Genomic DNA, 18,149 nt, shown 5'->3' with positions numbered 1-18,149 from the left:
GAGCGTCTTCCTATGAAGAACTATTTCAGTTCCTAACACTATTTTTTTTCTGAGAAGATCTTGATCACAGAATATGTATAGACTAGAGATGACATAGACTAGGAATGAAAAATTCTCTTAAACTGATGGCTTTAAATATTTTTTTAGCATAAACTCAAAAGCATTTATTTTAATGAGAAGCATTAAAAGCTGATTAGATGATCCAAAAGAGAGTCAATTTGATTCCATATGTGATTAAATATACACTTTATAATACAATTTTCTTTTTTCTTCAGACTCGTGAACAACTGCAAGCTGATCTTCTCCGATGTCAGGCAAAAATTGAGGACCTGGAGAAAGCACTAATTGAGAAAGGCCAGGTAAAAGGCTCTCTTAATGTCCTCTACAACATCATTTTCTCTCTTGCATGCAGTGGTGCCCTTGCCATCTTCATTGCTTGCTGGTGTGTTAGTGTGTCTGATGTAGTTTAATTACTACTCCAGCAGTGGATTATTTAAAGGAAAATGGTATTTATGCTAACCACCAAATGTTCTTTTTTTAACACATAATACAGTCAATGTAATACAGAATTATACACATATACATGCATTCTAAATTCTGCTCCTACTGTCATTGTGTAGTTTTTTCTCTTTTCTGTTTTGTCTTTGCTATAAATTCCAACAAGATGAGTATTCTGTATCATAGAATATTTTGGTGTGTAACACAGGAAAATTAGAAGAAAAAAATTTTTAACTTCCCTATATTCTGGAGCAATAAGCTTCTGAGTGTATCTGGCTACTGGAAGCCACTTGCTGTGTAAACTCTTCTGAGCTTCATGAGGACACAACTACTTTCAAATTGCCTTAATGTCACACAGAGTAAAATTAGGCTTCTCTATACCTTGTAAATAACTGCAAAGATCTGGCTACTGATGCATATTTAATAATATTTAGGATACTCAGGAAGACTGATAAGAGAGTGAATGATGGATTTAAAAGATGTTCAGATGCATAAATGCTAGAACACACAGAAAATTGGATGTTATTTTATCATTTCTTTGTTGTTTAAAATAACAGCTTAAGATTGCTGGTAGTATATGGCAATAAAATTAGGTTATTTGTCTGTAGATACACATTTTGAAGACTAATAATCCTAAAATACCAAATGAAAGCAACCTACAAATTATGTCAGGTTAACACTGTTGATATTTTTATAGTTTCTATGTAGTTTATAGTTCTATGTAAGAAAACTTTTGTAAGTTTCTGTATAAATTTGAATGCTTGGGAACCATATTTAAATTGAGGGTAAAAACTGATAAAAATTGTTTATGCTCACTTCCATACCAACTGCAATTTGCTTAGTAAATTCTGTGTAAGTAAAATATTACTAAGGAATATGTTGTCAATATAAAAATGATGACTTGTTGAGGTTTTGGAGGAATAATTGGAACTGAAAACCTCATGAGGATCAACTGCATTTTCATGTGTTGATGATGATGGTGATGTAGGCAAATTGCTGTGTAACTGAAAATAATAACAAAATCATTGACTATTACAGTGTAAAATGCAAGCAGTATGTATGTAAATATGACAAGTGAAAAAAAATGGATACACATGCAAGAAATTACTTCTGAGACTTCTGTTTCTTGAATGGCAATATGAAAAATATATATCTGGAAATTAGAACTAAGGTAGTTTATTACGTTATGGGATTCTTAACCATATTTATGACCTTTAATCGCTTAGTAATCCTGAGGCCAACAGGGATGTGATAAAGAGCAATACAGTAGTATCCCTATTGGGCTAGCTTGTACACTGAGCATTAGATTTTCACAGAAGTTGTAACAGTGTCTTCCTGAGAGCTGAAGAACCTACTTAGTTTTCCTAACTTGTTAGTCCTTATATTCAAGAAAATAAATGATTGTGATAATAAACTGACATCTTTGTGCCCTATGTCATTTTTTAAAATTACTTTGTCATCTAGGAGGTCATAATAATGCTGACTATTTGATAAGACTAGTGAAATGTTCATTTGGAGAACCATTCCATAGCATATTTTCATAAAGGAAGCAATGAATTAAAACATTCCAGTGAGTTATCCAATTTTAGTCCAATATTACAACTGTAGGACTGTGAAGACTTTATCAGCTCTCTTGATATCAAATTCAGAACCAAAAATTGAAATCTTCTAGTTAAAAAGTAATTTGAATCTTGACTAATTAGGTTTTTTTTTATTATTTAAAAAATTCTCGATAAATACAACTTTTTTCAGCACTAATCTTAGTACTGTATTCTTGGTATGTCACCTTTAACTCCATAACGGAAGAAATTGTTGCATGGAAGTTAAAATGTGCTGGCCCATACTTTCTTACAAGTGGGAAAAGGAATAGAGGCAGTAGAGTATGACACTTGTTCACTCTAAGTAGAAAATCAAACTTTAAACTTAAAAAGAAAGAAAGTGGGTTAAATATTGATTTTTCTTATAGCTGACCTTTCAAGGCTATTTACAGGGCTTGGATAGTCTGATTTCATTATTTTCTACTGCAGTATCAACATGCAAAAACCTTGCTGACAAAAAGTATCAGCCTTAGTACTTTAGAAAATCACTTAGATTTTAAACAAGTTGTCTTTTTTACCTAGAAAATAATATCATAAAGCACAATGAACTAGCTTGTGCAAATACTTTGCTCTGTAGTGAATAGAATGAATTTGGATGTTAGAATCCATGAAGTCTGGACATCTAACTTTGTTTTTGTAATCTGGGGTGTTTAATGAAGTATGTTAAAGCCACAGAAAAACCTAAAAGCAAAGATTGGCTTTGGAGCAAATGATCAAATAGAAACACAGTTTTCAATTGAAGAATCTTATTTCATCACCCTTCCTCCATTGTCTTAAATTCCCTGTCACAAACACTGTGTATTAGCCTGATTCTCACACTTTTAGCAGAGAGCAACTGACTATTTGTCTCTGAAACTAAATTTCATTTGTTTTGTGTAATAATTTTTTTATTTTTCTCCAGTTGGATTTATGTTATAAAACTCAAAATCAGATGATTTTGCAAGAAAGTTCTCAGCTTCTTGCAGCGGAAAGTAAATAGTTTTGAATTAAGCTAAGTTGAATAAATCTTTTTAAAATGACAGAATATCATATGTAAGTGTTTACCCAGTTACTATATGTAAACCTTTTAAAGTAAATAGATGGAACAAATTAGGAAATGGAAGTCTAAGCTTCAGGAAAACAAAAAGGAACATTTATTTTTTCTATAGATCTAGTTTCTATTTATCTTTGAAATAGTTATGATAACTTTGTTCTTTGATGAGTTGATCATTTCCTTACATGAGTGTGCAATGATCTGGAATTTTCTAATTGTACTTATTTGTCTTGTTCAACAAAATATACGTTATCTTTTAAATTTTCTTCTTCCTCATAGGATTCAAAATGGGTAGAAGAGAAGCAGTTGCTAATCAGAACAAATCAGGAGTTACTAGAGAAGGTATATGTTCAGAGTCTGGCAATTTTTTTTTGCAATTTCTGTGCTTTATCATAAAATGAATGGCAAAAGGAAATGAATGTACATAATATGGGGACATCAACATAAAAATTGCATTCTTTATTTTTCTCCAGAAACAGAAATTCTGATTTTCTCCAGTTAAAGTGCTAATATACTTATGTATTCTCTGGGAATGGAAACTGCACATTATTGTGGTACTACATGTTGTATAACCAGTGTGTCTGATCATTCAAGTTTCTCCAAAACATAATCATGATAATATGAAATGCTTAAATTTTACCAGTTACACAAAGATTCTTACTGCCAGGACCATTCAAACTAAAATTCCAAAATTATTTGCTCACTTCAGCAGTTTTTTCACATTAAATAATATCAATTCATTGTAGACTATTATACCTTTTATTGTCTGAAATATTCAAAGCTAAACATCTTCATTGGTCTTTACTGGTTAGCTGGTACTTAGAATATAACAATTATTTTTGTTCTTAGTAAAGTGTAGAACAATATGAAGTGCATGAATGAAAGCAACTACAGCTGGACTTGATTTGTCCAGACACTTACATGGCTATTCTAAGTAACTGCAACATCACTGTCTGCTATATCATATTCAAGTGCTCCTCTTCTGTCCAATTTCACTAACTAAAAAGACCACCCAATTAAGCCAGCCAGTAGACTAAAGGTATTAGTTGACAATAATGAGACTCAATTTTGAATTTCTATTTTATCACTGTCAATGTCCCAAAGCAGAAATCTGGAAAATTAAAAATTAATCATTAAAAACCCCTCCATTATTCTCCATTATATGTTGTTTCACAAAGATAATTAGAACAGCGTGTCCAAAGTTAATCAGTTTTATTCACCTGATTTTAAAAGTAAGCTTGTATTTCCTCACTTGTTTAGATATAATATTCATATAGCTTTTCATACTGGCTTCCAAATTACTGTTCTGCCAGTTCTTACAAATACTTCTAGATGTGATGTTTCTTCTTTATGCCCAAGGCAAGGTCCAACATCCAATGAGAAACTCAAGTAACAGTTTTGCCTGAAACTCTGGCCCATAACTCAGTATAACTCCCTTTCTGTTATTTACTGGATGTTAGATGTTGTGTTTTTCTCACAGATTTACAGAATGGAACAAGAAGAGCAGCAGCTGAAGAACGAGATGCAAGATGCAAAAGACCAGAATGAGCTGTTAGAATTCAGAGTGCTAGAGCTTGAAGTAAGAGATTCTCTCTGTTGCAAACTCTCAAATGGAGCAGAAATTATGTTTGAACCCAAGCTGAAATTCCTGTAAAGATTACTGATGTCTGGTGCATGTTTAAGGGAAATCACTTAGGTATATATTTTTTAAATGTTGTATCTTGGGATAATGAGATTGATACCACTGCCTTAATATGTTTTGGAGAGAGTACTCACTCATGTTTATAAAGATGTAATATAGCTAATATATATTGCATATAGTTTGTTTTACATCTAATAAAATATTTTGTTTTGCAATATTTTGCCTTTTTTTATTTGTTTCATTTCCATAACTACTCCTTTCCTGCATGTGAAATCACTTGGTATGTATACTACAGCCTCGGTTGGCATTGCTTCAATTAACACACCTTCTCACATCTTGCATGCAGTGAAATCTAAAGATCTGACACATCCATCACATCAATGTATAACTGCTTTTAATTACACTGATTTAAGATTGACAGCAGTAGTATGAAGTAAAACGGTATCAAAAGCACAAAGTAGTTTTGAAATAGTTTTTCTTACCTGAAATATATTTTCTGATGGTATAAGATGGTCATGGGATGAAAATAATTTTCACCAATCAGAAGAAGGAAAATAAACCTCTAAGAAAGTCAATGTTAGAGGTGAGGCAATTTGTGGAAGTGGGAAGTTGCCCATAGCAAACTTCTTTAACAAATTCTGTGAAATAACTGTGAAATTATTTTCATTAATAACGGTTTGAACATGTAGCCTCTGATCACAGCAGAAAGCAATGGTACTCGTTGCCTTGTAAATAAGGCTCATGTAAAATTCAGTAAGATTAAATAGCTTGTGTGAGATGCAGTCACGCAGTCATACTGTCTGATAACACATAGTTCAATTTCAGAGATCATCAGCCGTCTTAACACTACCTTGAATAAACTCTCCAGGAACTCTCTCAGTGTCACTTCTCCATAATTTTCATCACCCAGCACGTTTCACCAAAAATCTTGGCATGTGTAACTTTTCTGATAAAGATGAAAACATCATGTCATCCTGTTGTGTGGACATTCCTCTTTTTCTTTTATCCTTGATATTTCTTAATCTTTTTAATCATTTATTTTATCAACCATATATCTCAATATCATAGTACATTGTATTTAAAATTAAGAATTTACGTTATTAGAATTTCAGTAGATGTTCTGGAAAATAAAAGTACTTTCTAATATATATTCTTTATATTTTATTAAGCAACTGTAGATTAAAATGCTGAACAATTCAGCATTGAATTTCCAGTTACCTTAGAATCTGCTTATTAATATGCAAGTGTTCTTAAAAGTACAGCAGTCTGAAAAAATGTCCTTGAAAGGAAAATTGCTTCAAAACATCCTTCAGGAAAGTACTTTCCACATACAAAAATCACTTGAAAAGTAGTTCAGTTTAAGGTCTAGTTTCATTATCTGCCAAATATTTAAGGACTTATTTCATAGGATTACAAGGGGAGTATTTTTGTATGATTGGAGTAAAAGACATTTTTCCTTTGTGGGCAAGCATTTAGACACAAACGTGATTGACAATATGAATGCTTTAGTAAAGTCATGAACACTTCTCATAACCAGAACATTTTTTTCAGAACACCTAAACTGTGTCAGATAAAAATTACATTAATGTAGAAAACAGAACAATTTCTACATAATTTAACACAAGCAAATCCAGATGAGTTTAGTGTAATAGCAAGTGACGAATTAAAAAAGAAAAAATTCTAAATTGGTAATTGAATTTGGAAAAGAATTAAGCTTCTGGTTCGTCTGTGAATAGCTAGGTCACTTAAGTCCATTTCAAAATTATGCTGCCAATAGAAAAATTATTTAAAATAGTGATTATGAGATGGAAAACATATATAAAGTGAAGAGATATTTTTTCCTTCATATTCTTGGTCGTAGCTTGGCTAATCAATGAACAAGAGCTGCCATACTTTGTAACCCACTTAAGTGAATGGGTGCTTCCCACTTGTGATTACCAATTAAAGCACCTCCTTTGTGGTTTAGAAATAATGTAATGTAATGCTTGAACAGAACTTACTAAATTTGCAGCAACTCTCTTTCATTAAAACTGAAACTGAAGGCACTGTTGGCAATGCCTCTTCTTGTTTGGAGATGAAATCTAGTTTTTCTCACTTGTGTTCCCATGGCCATAGTGAGCTTGCTCAGTGTACATCCTAGTGCCTTGATTTGCAGTCTTATTCCAGTCATTCCCAGAAATATCTTGAAATTTCACTTAAATATGGTCTTATTTGTTGTTTTATTCTCTTTTTGTCTTCTGAAGAAATAACAGGTTGGTATTTTGAAGAAACACATGAAAATCAAGTAGATGGGTTGGATGAGAATTTATAATTTTATACTTTTAGCATGAAGGCATATTCCAACACCCAGGATTGCGCAGTGAATAAGACAGGATTTTTCATGTTCTAATCCAAAGGATAACTGTAGAATAGAGCAGATATAGAGCTTTAATTTTATAAACGAAATACATAACCATATTACTTGGTGATAGTTTACATTTTTTCCTGCAGTTTCTTATTCCTAAATGATCGTCTTTTTTTTTCTTGAAAGAGAACAATAGTTATATAAGACTGTAAATGAAATTAATTATTGCAATCGCTACAATTATTCCAGTCAGTTATTTGGGCAACATAAAAGAGTTTCTTCTATTGGAGTGCAGCTATTTGTTTTGCAAGCTCTTTGTGTATATAGAATCAACTGGAACTCTAAATTATTTTGTGTGCTTAGCTAAGCCCAAAGTCTTTCAAGTATGGTGAAAACAGGAGGAAATTCCACAAATTTGGAATGTGAATAGAAGTCTGTGTTTTTAATGTACAAGTCTTTTTTTTTTTTTTTTTTAAGATGGGAGATATGTGTTAATCATGCATCTTGTTTTTAAACAAAATCTTTCCTCAGGAGAGAGAACGAAGGTCGCCAGCATTTAATCTACATTTAACCACCTTCCCTGAAAACAATGGAAGTGCGCTGCAACTGTTCTGTCAACATGAAGGAATAAAGGTATATGTTGGGCAACTGTTGGATGGCCGGAATGAAGAACTTAATATTCAAATGAATGGTTTTCCATTATTATCTTGCTGTAGGGAAGAAAATCTGAAAAATAAGTAAAGTAAGAAAATATATTTTTAACTGGGAAAAGGGTTTCATAAGAATACATTGTGGTAGTTTGTAAGGCTTTCGTAAATGAAAATGAAGACTGGTCAGTTTACAAGCTCTTTAACAGAGCTTAGTCCCTTAATAAGTGTAATACTATTAGTAGAGGAAATAGACTGAGAGTGTAGGCTGCGTAGTTCTCTCTCTCTCTCTCTCTCTCTCTCTCTCTCTCTCTCTGTATTTATACAGGGAACTGAATCTTTAGAAAAAAAGTTTAAAAGTCACTTTAGTCATGTCCCTAAATCACATTGAGTGTCATTAGTAACATATAATCACAGACTAGTTTTGGTTGGAAGGGACTATAAAGTTTTTCATGTTCCAACCGCCAAGCATATCACCTTTCAAATAGAACCTCCAGAGGATGCCAGATCTGCTGTTAACATATCTGTTATTCTAATTTGCATGTTGACTGTAGCTGGTACAGGATCTTGAATTCATTTTTACCTATTCATGTCTTCTTTTGCATGAAAGATTTTTCTTTCTTTCTTTCTTATTATTTTTATTACTTTTTTTTTCTTCCAATTCTTTCAATTTACTTGCCTGGAAGCAGAGGTGGTCACATCATATGGGCATATTAAATTGTTTGCTTTTAAGTGTTTTCAGTGCCTTTAAAAAAAAATGTTGGTTATTGCCAGCAAACTAGACTTCAGAGTGATGGAAAATCTGATTTGAGTTTTAAATACTTCTTTTTGCTTCTTTGTGAAAATTAACTAGAATGAGAATTTTGGATTTAATAGGGCTAAGAACTGCATGTCTTACTGAATTCCAAATCCCCACCAGTAAAGGATCAGCTAAAGTTTCTGTTCAGCATCGTCACTGCTGATCAGAATCATTAGCTTTGACTTCAATCCAACCCAAATACAAGAGTATTTTAAGCTCTGCACCATTCTAAAATTACTGATGTGCACTATTTAGTAGCTACTATGGCATGTAGATGCAATGCTGCAGTGTTGAGGTGGATGGGAAGAGAGGAAGGGTACTTCCCATGATAGACCAATACATAATTCCTTATTGGAGTCAGAGTATTCTATTTTATACGGACTCTCTTCCACAGCTGTGTCTGATTTTCAGGCAATCTTTCAATTCCTTATTAAACCTTACTCAATGGAGTCTATTGGATATAGAACAGTGAGCAAATATATTCTGGTATAGTTATGTACTTTGCAAGCGCAGCTAATTTCACTTCAAAGAAATTGAAAGATCAGTCATCCTGACTCCTTGTACTATGCAACTGCATAGCACACAGATGGAAACCAGCATGTAACATGCTGTAAGTAATGAAACTAATGAGCCAAGGCACAGCCAGTGGGGAATGCTGACCTCTGCTAAGAAGCGCTGAATATGAGAAGTTGAGGGTGCCAGCATTCTAATGGCTATCTTTTTATGTGTGTATATTAAGAATTTTGGACTAACATCAGCTGGTCTTTACTCATCCAATCAAGCCTTCTTACCTTCAAAAAACACAATTGCATACAAGCAGTCAAAGGAAATATCCCTGCTCCACAATACCCTGTGGGCCAAACTTGGAATCATTCTGGTATGTGCTGTTATCACAGGTTAAGCAGTTCCAGGTACCTTTCCAGTAACTTTTTACAGTAGAAAATAGAGTTCTGCTGCCTAGGAATGGTCCCTGGCACTGTTAAATCTAAAATACAGCCATCATCTGCGGATGTATTCCTCCTCTTTTTTTCATATCAGCGAAGCGTTTGCACTGGTTGCAGTGACTGGGCACTGGTTGCTGTTCTCTGTGGATATGGGGGTGACTGGCAGAGAAATGTGGTTTTCTATTCAGAGAGGTTGTGAGTTAGCAGTTTTCGCAGGAGCACATTTAGCTCGCTGTGCACGTTCCCCTCTGCCAAGAAAACGCCGATCTGGAACTCTTCTGTTTTGTTCAAGCAGATTAAAAATCAACAACATACATTCTTAGTAATTATTTACTGTCCCTTTAATTTCTACGGTCTGATGTGCTTCACACTCCACACCAAACTGTGAGGAAAAAAAAAAAAAGGTACTTTATGCCTGTTTATCATTTTTGGTCATTCATTGGTGTACATCAGCAGGATGCACAGATCTCAGGGTTGCTTGCTGTATTCAAGTGATGTTTGACTTTGTTTCTGAAATTATCAGTAACACTTTTGTAGTTATGATGCAAAACTCACGTTTAACTTATTGGCATTTCAAGACTCTGCATGCAAAGGTACCTAAAATGCAGCATGTAAAACTGTTTCTCATCTTCTTTATAAAAAATAGTATTGAACATCTTTTTCAGGATGTGAATATATCAGAACTCATGAAGAAACTAGATATTCTTGGAGATAATGGGGTAATGATTTTTAATTTTAAATGTAATACTAGCTTTATTTTTGTTTTCAAGCAGGTGTTTTTTTTCCACTGCACAGAATAACACATAAGAAAATGTACAGAGTGATTTTTATGTCTCTATTTGTATAAAAAATGTGAATCATCAGACACTACTTATACAAACTTACAAGATTTCAGATAAATTGAAGTTAAAGTGTATTTCCTCAAGATAGGATTTGATCATGGCTGAATGACTTGAAAGAAAAGACACTGTAGTAGTTGCAACAATGAGGCATAAAATAGCCTAATGGAGAAAATCAAGGAAGTCAAAGCCAAACCAGTTTGTATCTCTTAGGTAGTAATAGCAGTACCTGCTGCAATGAGGATGCCTCTGCAGGAGGATGTTTACTGGGAAAAATGGCAAGGATAACTTCCCCTGCATTGCCAAATACAAAATAAATTTCTGGTTATACAGTTGGGGCACAAAGAACCATGGAGATGTTTACAGGTAGCTTTAACAGTTTGGCATATTTATTGTACTAATTTTAAGCTCCAGATTTATTTTTTATGCTACAAATTGTGTGGATAATTCTATAAGAGTTGCTCTTTTATATTCTTTTAAGGAATAGAAGCATGGCTCTGAACTGGACTTGGGGGAACCTTCACTGCTGCATAGCTATATACATAATATATGAACTGCTATTTTGTATGGCTAGAAAAAAAATTTCAAAATCCTTGATAAAAACAACTTGGTTCTCATGAAATAATAAACAGATGCAAAAGAACTATTGAATGACATATTGAATTAGAGCAGAGATTAAGCACTATTTTAAATTTTCAGTCATTAAACTTTTTCTGATCATGTTTATAAAATGCTAAATGGAACTTGTTTACTTGATTCTCTATGTTGCAGTTAAAATTCATCAATTGTATTGAAGAGTGGATTTCCATTCCAATTTAAAATGCATTTTTTTGTATTTTAGAATTTGAGAAATGAAGAACAGGTTGCAATAATCCAAGCTGGGACTGTACTTTCTCTCTGTGAAAAGGTAGAACTCAGTAAAAAATTTTGTCTGCCTAAAAGACCAACCATGTATGCTGAGATCTCATGTAGCTTTGTCAGAGAAGCATGATTTTTCTGTTAAAGGGATCTGGACAGGAGCATATATTCATCCTTACATGATTTTATTGGGATTGTGATGTTTTGAGGTATAATCTAACATTCAAATGAGATCAATTTAAAAATAAAAAATTTCTCTAGAGATATTTCTTAGAATAAGTTACTAAAAAGCCTCTGGACAAGAGCAACTTCATTCTGAGAAAAGCCTACATTCTCCAGGGGACTCTCCTGAGCTGTTGCAAGGTTCTCTCTAAGTCACACTATTAGTCCACTTTGGCCCATTTCTATGCACGACAGAGAAGTCTGAGTAGCCCGTGGTCCTTTGATCTGTATAGTGGCAAAAATAACAAAAAAGTGCAAGATAAATAATTAGTCAGGTCATTCAATGACTAGCTATTTACTTCTCCAGTTAGAGAGTGAACATAATCTACATACGAGTAATGATGACATTTAAAATGAATTAAGAATAACTTACCTTGTTTTTTTACTGAAGGAACTTCACCCCTTCCTTTCATAGTTAATTATAAAACCTTTCCTATGCTTTTAAAATTCATAAACAAAAGTTTAAAATTGAAATCTGAGCATTTTGTTGAATAAGTTATCATTGCTTTAACTGATGTTATTTTATTAATCTATTTATCTTAGTATTTCAAATTTTAAGTAATCTAAATAAAGCAATTTAATAATTATTAACTGAAGTGAGTAATTACTTTAAGCAAAATAATAATAATAATTATAATAATATATAATAATAATAATAATAATGAGGAAGACGGCTAAAAGAGCTATGCTTTTGACTGTACTGTAGCATGAAAAACATGAGGTAATGTTCACTGTCCTTTAAATTCAATAAGTGGGAGAAGACTGATAAGGAAAGATAAGATATGGCCAGCCTTTAGGGGTGGGACTGAGTTATCGTTACTCAATTGAATAAGTCCTTGCGTAAAAACTGTCACTGGAATTAGTCAACTTTTTAACTGGTGTCGTGGTGCAGCTTAGAACATATGCTCTTATCTGTAAATTATTTCCAGAGGCAACAGATCACAGTAATAAGGGATGGCCAGTTTTGTAAGCAGAAATAATTCTTCAAATTAATAGGAGCATAAAATTAATGGCAGTAAAAGTTGTGCTTAAATTTCATTTCAAGTAAAATTAGTGGAGTTTTTTTGCTTTGTTTTTGTTTGGTTGGTTTTGCTCATTTGTGGGGTTTATATGGCCACTTCCTAGTTTGCATTAAATGATTTTTATGGTCATTTTACCATAGAATCCAATTTTTATAGAAACTCAACACTCATTCAGAAATATGGAGTCTTTCATTTTATCTTTCATAGGCAAATAGACTACATTAAATGAATGAAATAAAAATTGTTCATCTTATCTTTGGACTTTTCTGCAGTTTCAGTCAGTGCCTCACAGTAACCTAATAAGCACCATTTGGCAGGCAGTTAAATGAAAATGATACTCTGAGAACCATGAAACATTTTGTCCTTTTCCTGGTGGATACTTGAGGTACAATCTAATCAGATGTCATCAAATAACTCCGTAAGAAAGCACTATCCATATCCAAAATTTACCAAGACAAGGAAGACAAGGAACAGGAGAAAATAGTCCTTTGCTGTCTTCAACATAAGAAACACAATACCACACATTTTCTTAAAATTCTATGTTTTATAGCACACACTGGGGGAGATAAAATGTAAAGTAAAATACAAAATCTGATAAACAAGACTAAGTCCTATTGGATGCATTGACAATTTAGGTTAGAAGAAACCTAAAACAAATCTACTGCCTTTTCTTATACAATGTAACTATCTCAGATGTCCTGCTATGTGAGGGACGGATCCCTCACATTAGTTATGAGAAGCTATCATATGTAATCACCTTATAATGAGATCTTTGATATAGCAAAGGCATTGCAGACATAGATATGCTAGTTACATTCATGTGTGCTAGTTATTCACACTTAATGTTTATTTCAATCAAATCTATCATACTCAGCCATTAGTAGTAATTTTTTGGAAATCAAGCTGCTAGGCAGAGAAAGTTTCTGGGTACTGCTGGAACATTACCAGGAGCTTGCTTTGAATGCTACAACTGATTAGGACTCATAAATACTTGCTTGTCCTTTTGTGATCCTTGGTTCCAGAATGACTTACACGCATGAGAAGAACACAATCAAAATTTAGTTCTGCATATCATCCATAGGTTCAAAAAATTAGATCTCTAATTCTTGCAAACAACCTTTCATTTGCAACTATTGAGGGTTACTGTGAGAGATGCTGAGTACGTTCAATTTCTATTGATTTCAAGGGTTCCAAATGCTCACTGTCTTGCAGAATCCTTTATCAGTAGTGCAGTTTTGTTTAGCAATATCTTCCATCCATCACCTTCAAAATGAAGAACACAAAGAGTATGATGAGAACCGAATATGAGGTTACTGGTCATTTCTTTCAGCTTTGTATTCTAAGATAAACATACTAAGTAGATAAAACAAGACTCATTTTTTTATCCATCAATCTCTTGAATAGTGGAAGATCCACCTGCTTGCCACTTTGTCTTTTGTTTGTATTGTCTTCTGGGAAAGTGCAGAGCTGATGCCATCATAATGTTTTTACAAATCAAGACAACAAGCATTGATGTATTAAGCTGGGAAAAATCAGGTTGATTTTACATTGTTCACCAAAGTCAATGTTGAATTTTACAGGAGGAAAGAGTCTTTAGTTGTTAGAAAATAACCTCCATATTACTTTTGACTATGTTTCTGCAGTCTTCCATTCTGCTTGTTTTCACAACCTGCTTAGTCATGCATTACTTCAAAGTGAACAGATCAATACGTCAGAAGCATATGCCTGGGAACTTTGGGAACAAACTTGTAGAATGTTTGGTGCAAATTTTTCAAAAGCTCTGTTTTTTCACTTCTCATTTTCTCCTTTTTATATTGCTATGTTCATGCAGTGGTTAAAACAGATAGAGGGGACAGAAGCTGCGCTGACACAGAAGATGTTAGACCTGGAGAATGAGAAGGTAAGGAAAGGACACCAAAAAACGTAAATCATTTGGTTAAATTCATTTCAAAAGCAAGTGTTTAAGCTTCACGACAGGTTGCTTTGCTGCCTTTCTCTGCTTAACTGGGATTGTTTCATGGTAGAATTTGCAAGAGGTATCCAGAACTGTTTTGCTTGTGTTCTTTGGAGCGGGATGGAAGTGTCAAAGGCAATCTGGAGCAAAAATACTAAAATAGACACAAAATAGTACACGAAGGTATAACTTTACAGAACAGATTAACTGAACAGTGTGAAATTGTCTTTGTGCTTTCTCTGTGTATTAATTTGTCTGGCAACAGCATCATCTTTTTAATCATACTAGAAGAATTGCCAAGGATATATCTTTGCTCTCTGATATTCAGTCTCTGGACAAATTGTAAAGACCTTCTTTTACTCTAGATTGACACCCTTACCTTTTCACATGTTAAGCAAAGAGTTTTGAAATATTTGCTTGTTTTTATTGGTTTGCCATGCATGCTGTGCTTTTCATCTTCAAATGGTTTATGAAAACAATTTAATCCTCACCATCTTTTCCAGGTATATAAGTAATCAACATTACATGCATCTTATAGAATAGGAAACAGAGGCAGAGAGGTTAAGTGATTTACCCAGAGCCACTGAAGAAGCGTGTATTTGAACCACACAAAAAGAGAAGTGCTCAGACTATGCTGAGTGTAGCCTATCATGTTGGCTTTATTTGAATATAAGTATCCTTCTCACATTTAGCATTTCTATTTTTAACTCATTATGGAAAAATGGGAAAGTTTTAGAGAGGCAAAGTGCCCAGAAATATTAGGTTTCCTTATAAAAAAAGGAATTGGAAAATGACATTTTCTTTCTTAGTTTATCTTCCCATTTAATGTCTGTAATGCTGTTAGAGGTAGCCCTCTAATTGTTAAAATAGCAATCTGAAAGTCTTAATTGCTGATGGTTGTGTCTCTAAAAACTGAATTGTGAAATGAGTTTAGAAATAATATTCTATCGTGCCTCTGGTTCAGAAGTCCTTGGAGCCCATGTAAAGAATTCAAGATCTCACCCTTGGTCTCTCTCTCTGGTTTTCTTGGCTATCTTTTCCAATGGCTTTTGAAGAGGTAATATGACCCAGAGCAGCTGTGCTGCTATTCTGGGATCTGCTGGTAGCTTGATTCTCTCTGTAGGCTTGAGCAAGTCAGTTGACTCTACTGTGAGCCACTTGTAAGCAGCTTCAGACCAGGCCTGTTCTTTACTTTGCTTTACACAGTACATCTTCTACAACAGCCACAGAGCTGTTGCCATAAACTGTCTAAGAAAATAATGTCACCTGGGCAGTCGAGGTGGGATTTGATGTAGTATCTAATATCATATTACTTTCTTCAGAATTATGTCCATGAAAGGCTGGGAAACAGGTCCTGTAGCACCTTCAAGAGACCCCTGTCTTTCTGGAGGGCTCACAGACCCTGTCAAGCATTAATTTGCAGATCAGAAAAGATTTCTTTTAAACCAGATGTTTGCAGTGAGAGTTTGCTGTCAGTACTGTTCACAGCTATGCAAATCTTACACTGGCATACATATGTCATGTGTTTTTTTGAAGGTAAAATTTGACCAAGTAGTTTACTTGGGGATAATCCTCAATATTTTTTGCATTGTCAACATATATATAGTTTGCAAGCAAGTCTTTCTGTTACATTTGGAAATGGTCATAGTACTAAAATAAATTGATGGATGTAACAAGACTGGCGACATTTGCTTTATATACTAATAAAAGCTAGAACATATTAAGATTCCTGTATAAACAAACTGTGATTTATTCTATGTATTACATACTATATGTATGTCTGCATGGATTGCAAGTGTTTGTTGAGTGGAATCAAACTTTATGATATTAAATTTGATCAAAAGGCCTCTGTTTTCTACCTAGAGAGGAAAATTAATAAAACCTACTATTTTATGTTCTACTTACTATCACTGAAGCACTCTAGAGGCATGTATTCCTTATAGTTTGACTATTCTTAAAACTGTTTAAATGTTCACAACTTTCTTGCATCATCCTCTCAGATTCTGAGTTTCACTGAAATATCAGCTATAAGTTATTAATTATGTGAAAGTTAGTTCATTTAATTTTAAATATATAAAAAACCTTGGTATTCATAAACTTCTTCAGCTCTGCAGCTATAGTCACTTAATCTCTCTGGGCATCACATTACCCATTTTGAATTGGCTTCCTACCTCTACAAGCTGAAAACTGAATTTCTATTCCTGTTTCATTAACACATCATGGATTATTGCTGCTGCAAGATCTAGCTCGGGCCCTGCACCTTCTGATATTCTGCCTGGAAGAGGCTAAACAACACAGATTTTGGGTTGTCTCATGATTTCCTTGAGGGTCATACTGAATATTTTCAGAAAACCATTCAAGTGCCCTCACTGCTGTTATCACCACCCCTTCCTTGACCTATTTGTTGCACATAATTGCCATTGGACTCCATGCATGCACATTCGCATTCACCACCCAACCTTTGGTTGCAACAGATCAAGGCAGCATTGTACACTGATGTAGAGGTCTGCACTATCTGGGTACAACTTGATAGCACACACATATTTTAAGCGCCTCTGTTGTAAATTTGATATCCAAATATCCTTCTGATGAATGTTGTCACTGACAATAGCTTTTCTTTTACTTTCAAGTGGAGAGTTTACATGAAGATGATAGCATTTATGATTCTTCATGAATTAAGATAAAGTACAAACACTTTCTTGTTTTTATTGTTTCTCAGGACCTGTTCAGTAAACAGAAGGGTTATTTAGAGGAAGAACTCGACTATAGAAAACAAGCGCTGGACCAGGCATACATGGTAGGAAAAGAACAGTCATTCAATTTTCATGTTTGAACAGATTTGGTAAAATATTTTTTTTCTTTTGATTTTAAATAGAGTTCTCTTTTAATTTACTTAGTGTTCTACCAGGCTGGGAAATCAAGTGCTACGTAAATGAGGACTTAGGAAAGGGATTGTAGGATTTAGATGTGTCATGGTTTGTTTTTGTTTTTAATTCTAAAATACATTAAATTCTTATTAGTACATCTAGAATGGTAAGAGTTGGTCTGTCTGTGCATGAAAGTATCCTGGTAAAATATACCAGAAATAACTGTAGAACTCCTCCAGTATTACTTTTCCCTAAGCATTTGTGAGTATTGCTGGGAATGCTTATTCTTCCTATCCTCTTCCTTGCTGTGCTGTGCTGTCCTACCTAACATTACTTTTCCTAGTTTTCAAGTGGAATGCTGCAACCTTGCCTTCTCTCAGGCTATGCAACACAAAATGATGCCTTGGGAATGATCTAGGAATTAACAAAACTGCACACTTCACTTTCTTAATTGTGAGACTTCAGGAAATCAAATTATAATGGCATGAAGAACTGTTTATACATCATAAATATTTCCTATGGTGAAAATATTTTCAGGAAAGGAGCAAGGTCTCATGCTCAGAGCAGATGACAGATGGAAGCAAGCAGGCTCTATTTCTAGCACCATGACCTTGGGCAAGCCATTTAACCTCTCTGTGCTGCTGCTTATGCATCACTAATATGGATAGAATTACCTACCTCAGAAAGGTGTTAAGAGGGCTAAAGGGATGTTGTCAGATGCTTTTGAACTAAATAGCATTCTATGTTGTTCTGTAGTGGGAAATATAGAAATATGCTAACCACAGGAGCAAGAGAAATACTGTCGTGATTCCTTTCTTTCCTCTTGGGAATATGGTTCTCCACACAGGTTCTCCTGTGCTCTCTGGTTTGTCAAATGCTTCA

At 34.0% G+C, this 18,149-nt stretch overlaps 1 protein-coding gene across 6 annotated transcripts in view; it reads left to right on the top strand.

The window, feature by feature from the left end:
- The window catches only part of JAKMIP1 (janus kinase and microtubule interacting protein 1), a 126,459-nt gene that overhangs the window by 91,186 nt on the left and 17,124 nt on the right, over positions 1 to 18,149 (top strand). For all 6 annotated transcript variants that reach the window (XM_085223496.1, XM_085223501.1, XM_085223499.1 and 3 more), the window contains 8 exons: positions 276 to 359; positions 3,409 to 3,471; positions 4,610 to 4,708; positions 7,647 to 7,748; positions 10,171 to 10,224; positions 11,186 to 11,251; positions 14,278 to 14,346; positions 17,120 to 17,197. In XM_085223496.1, the coding sequence (XP_085079622.1) occupies positions 276 to 359; positions 3,409 to 3,471; positions 4,610 to 4,708; positions 7,647 to 7,748; positions 10,171 to 10,224; positions 11,186 to 11,251; positions 14,278 to 14,346; positions 17,120 to 17,197 (615 nt within the window). The remainder of the gene's footprint in view (positions 1 to 275; positions 360 to 3,408; positions 3,472 to 4,609; positions 4,709 to 7,646; positions 7,749 to 10,170; positions 10,225 to 11,185; positions 11,252 to 14,277; positions 14,347 to 17,119; positions 17,198 to 18,149) is intronic.

The sequence above is a fragment of the Meleagris gallopavo genome, chromosome 4 (genome assembly GCF_905368555.1).
Source record: "Meleagris gallopavo chromosome 4, MGAL_WU_HG_1.1, whole genome shotgun sequence".
Classification (NCBI taxonomy): Eukaryota; Metazoa; Chordata; class Aves; order Galliformes; family Phasianidae; genus Meleagris; species Meleagris gallopavo.
The sequence above is the reverse complement of the archived record's forward strand: the minus strand, read 5'-3'. Positions and strand labels throughout refer to the sequence as shown.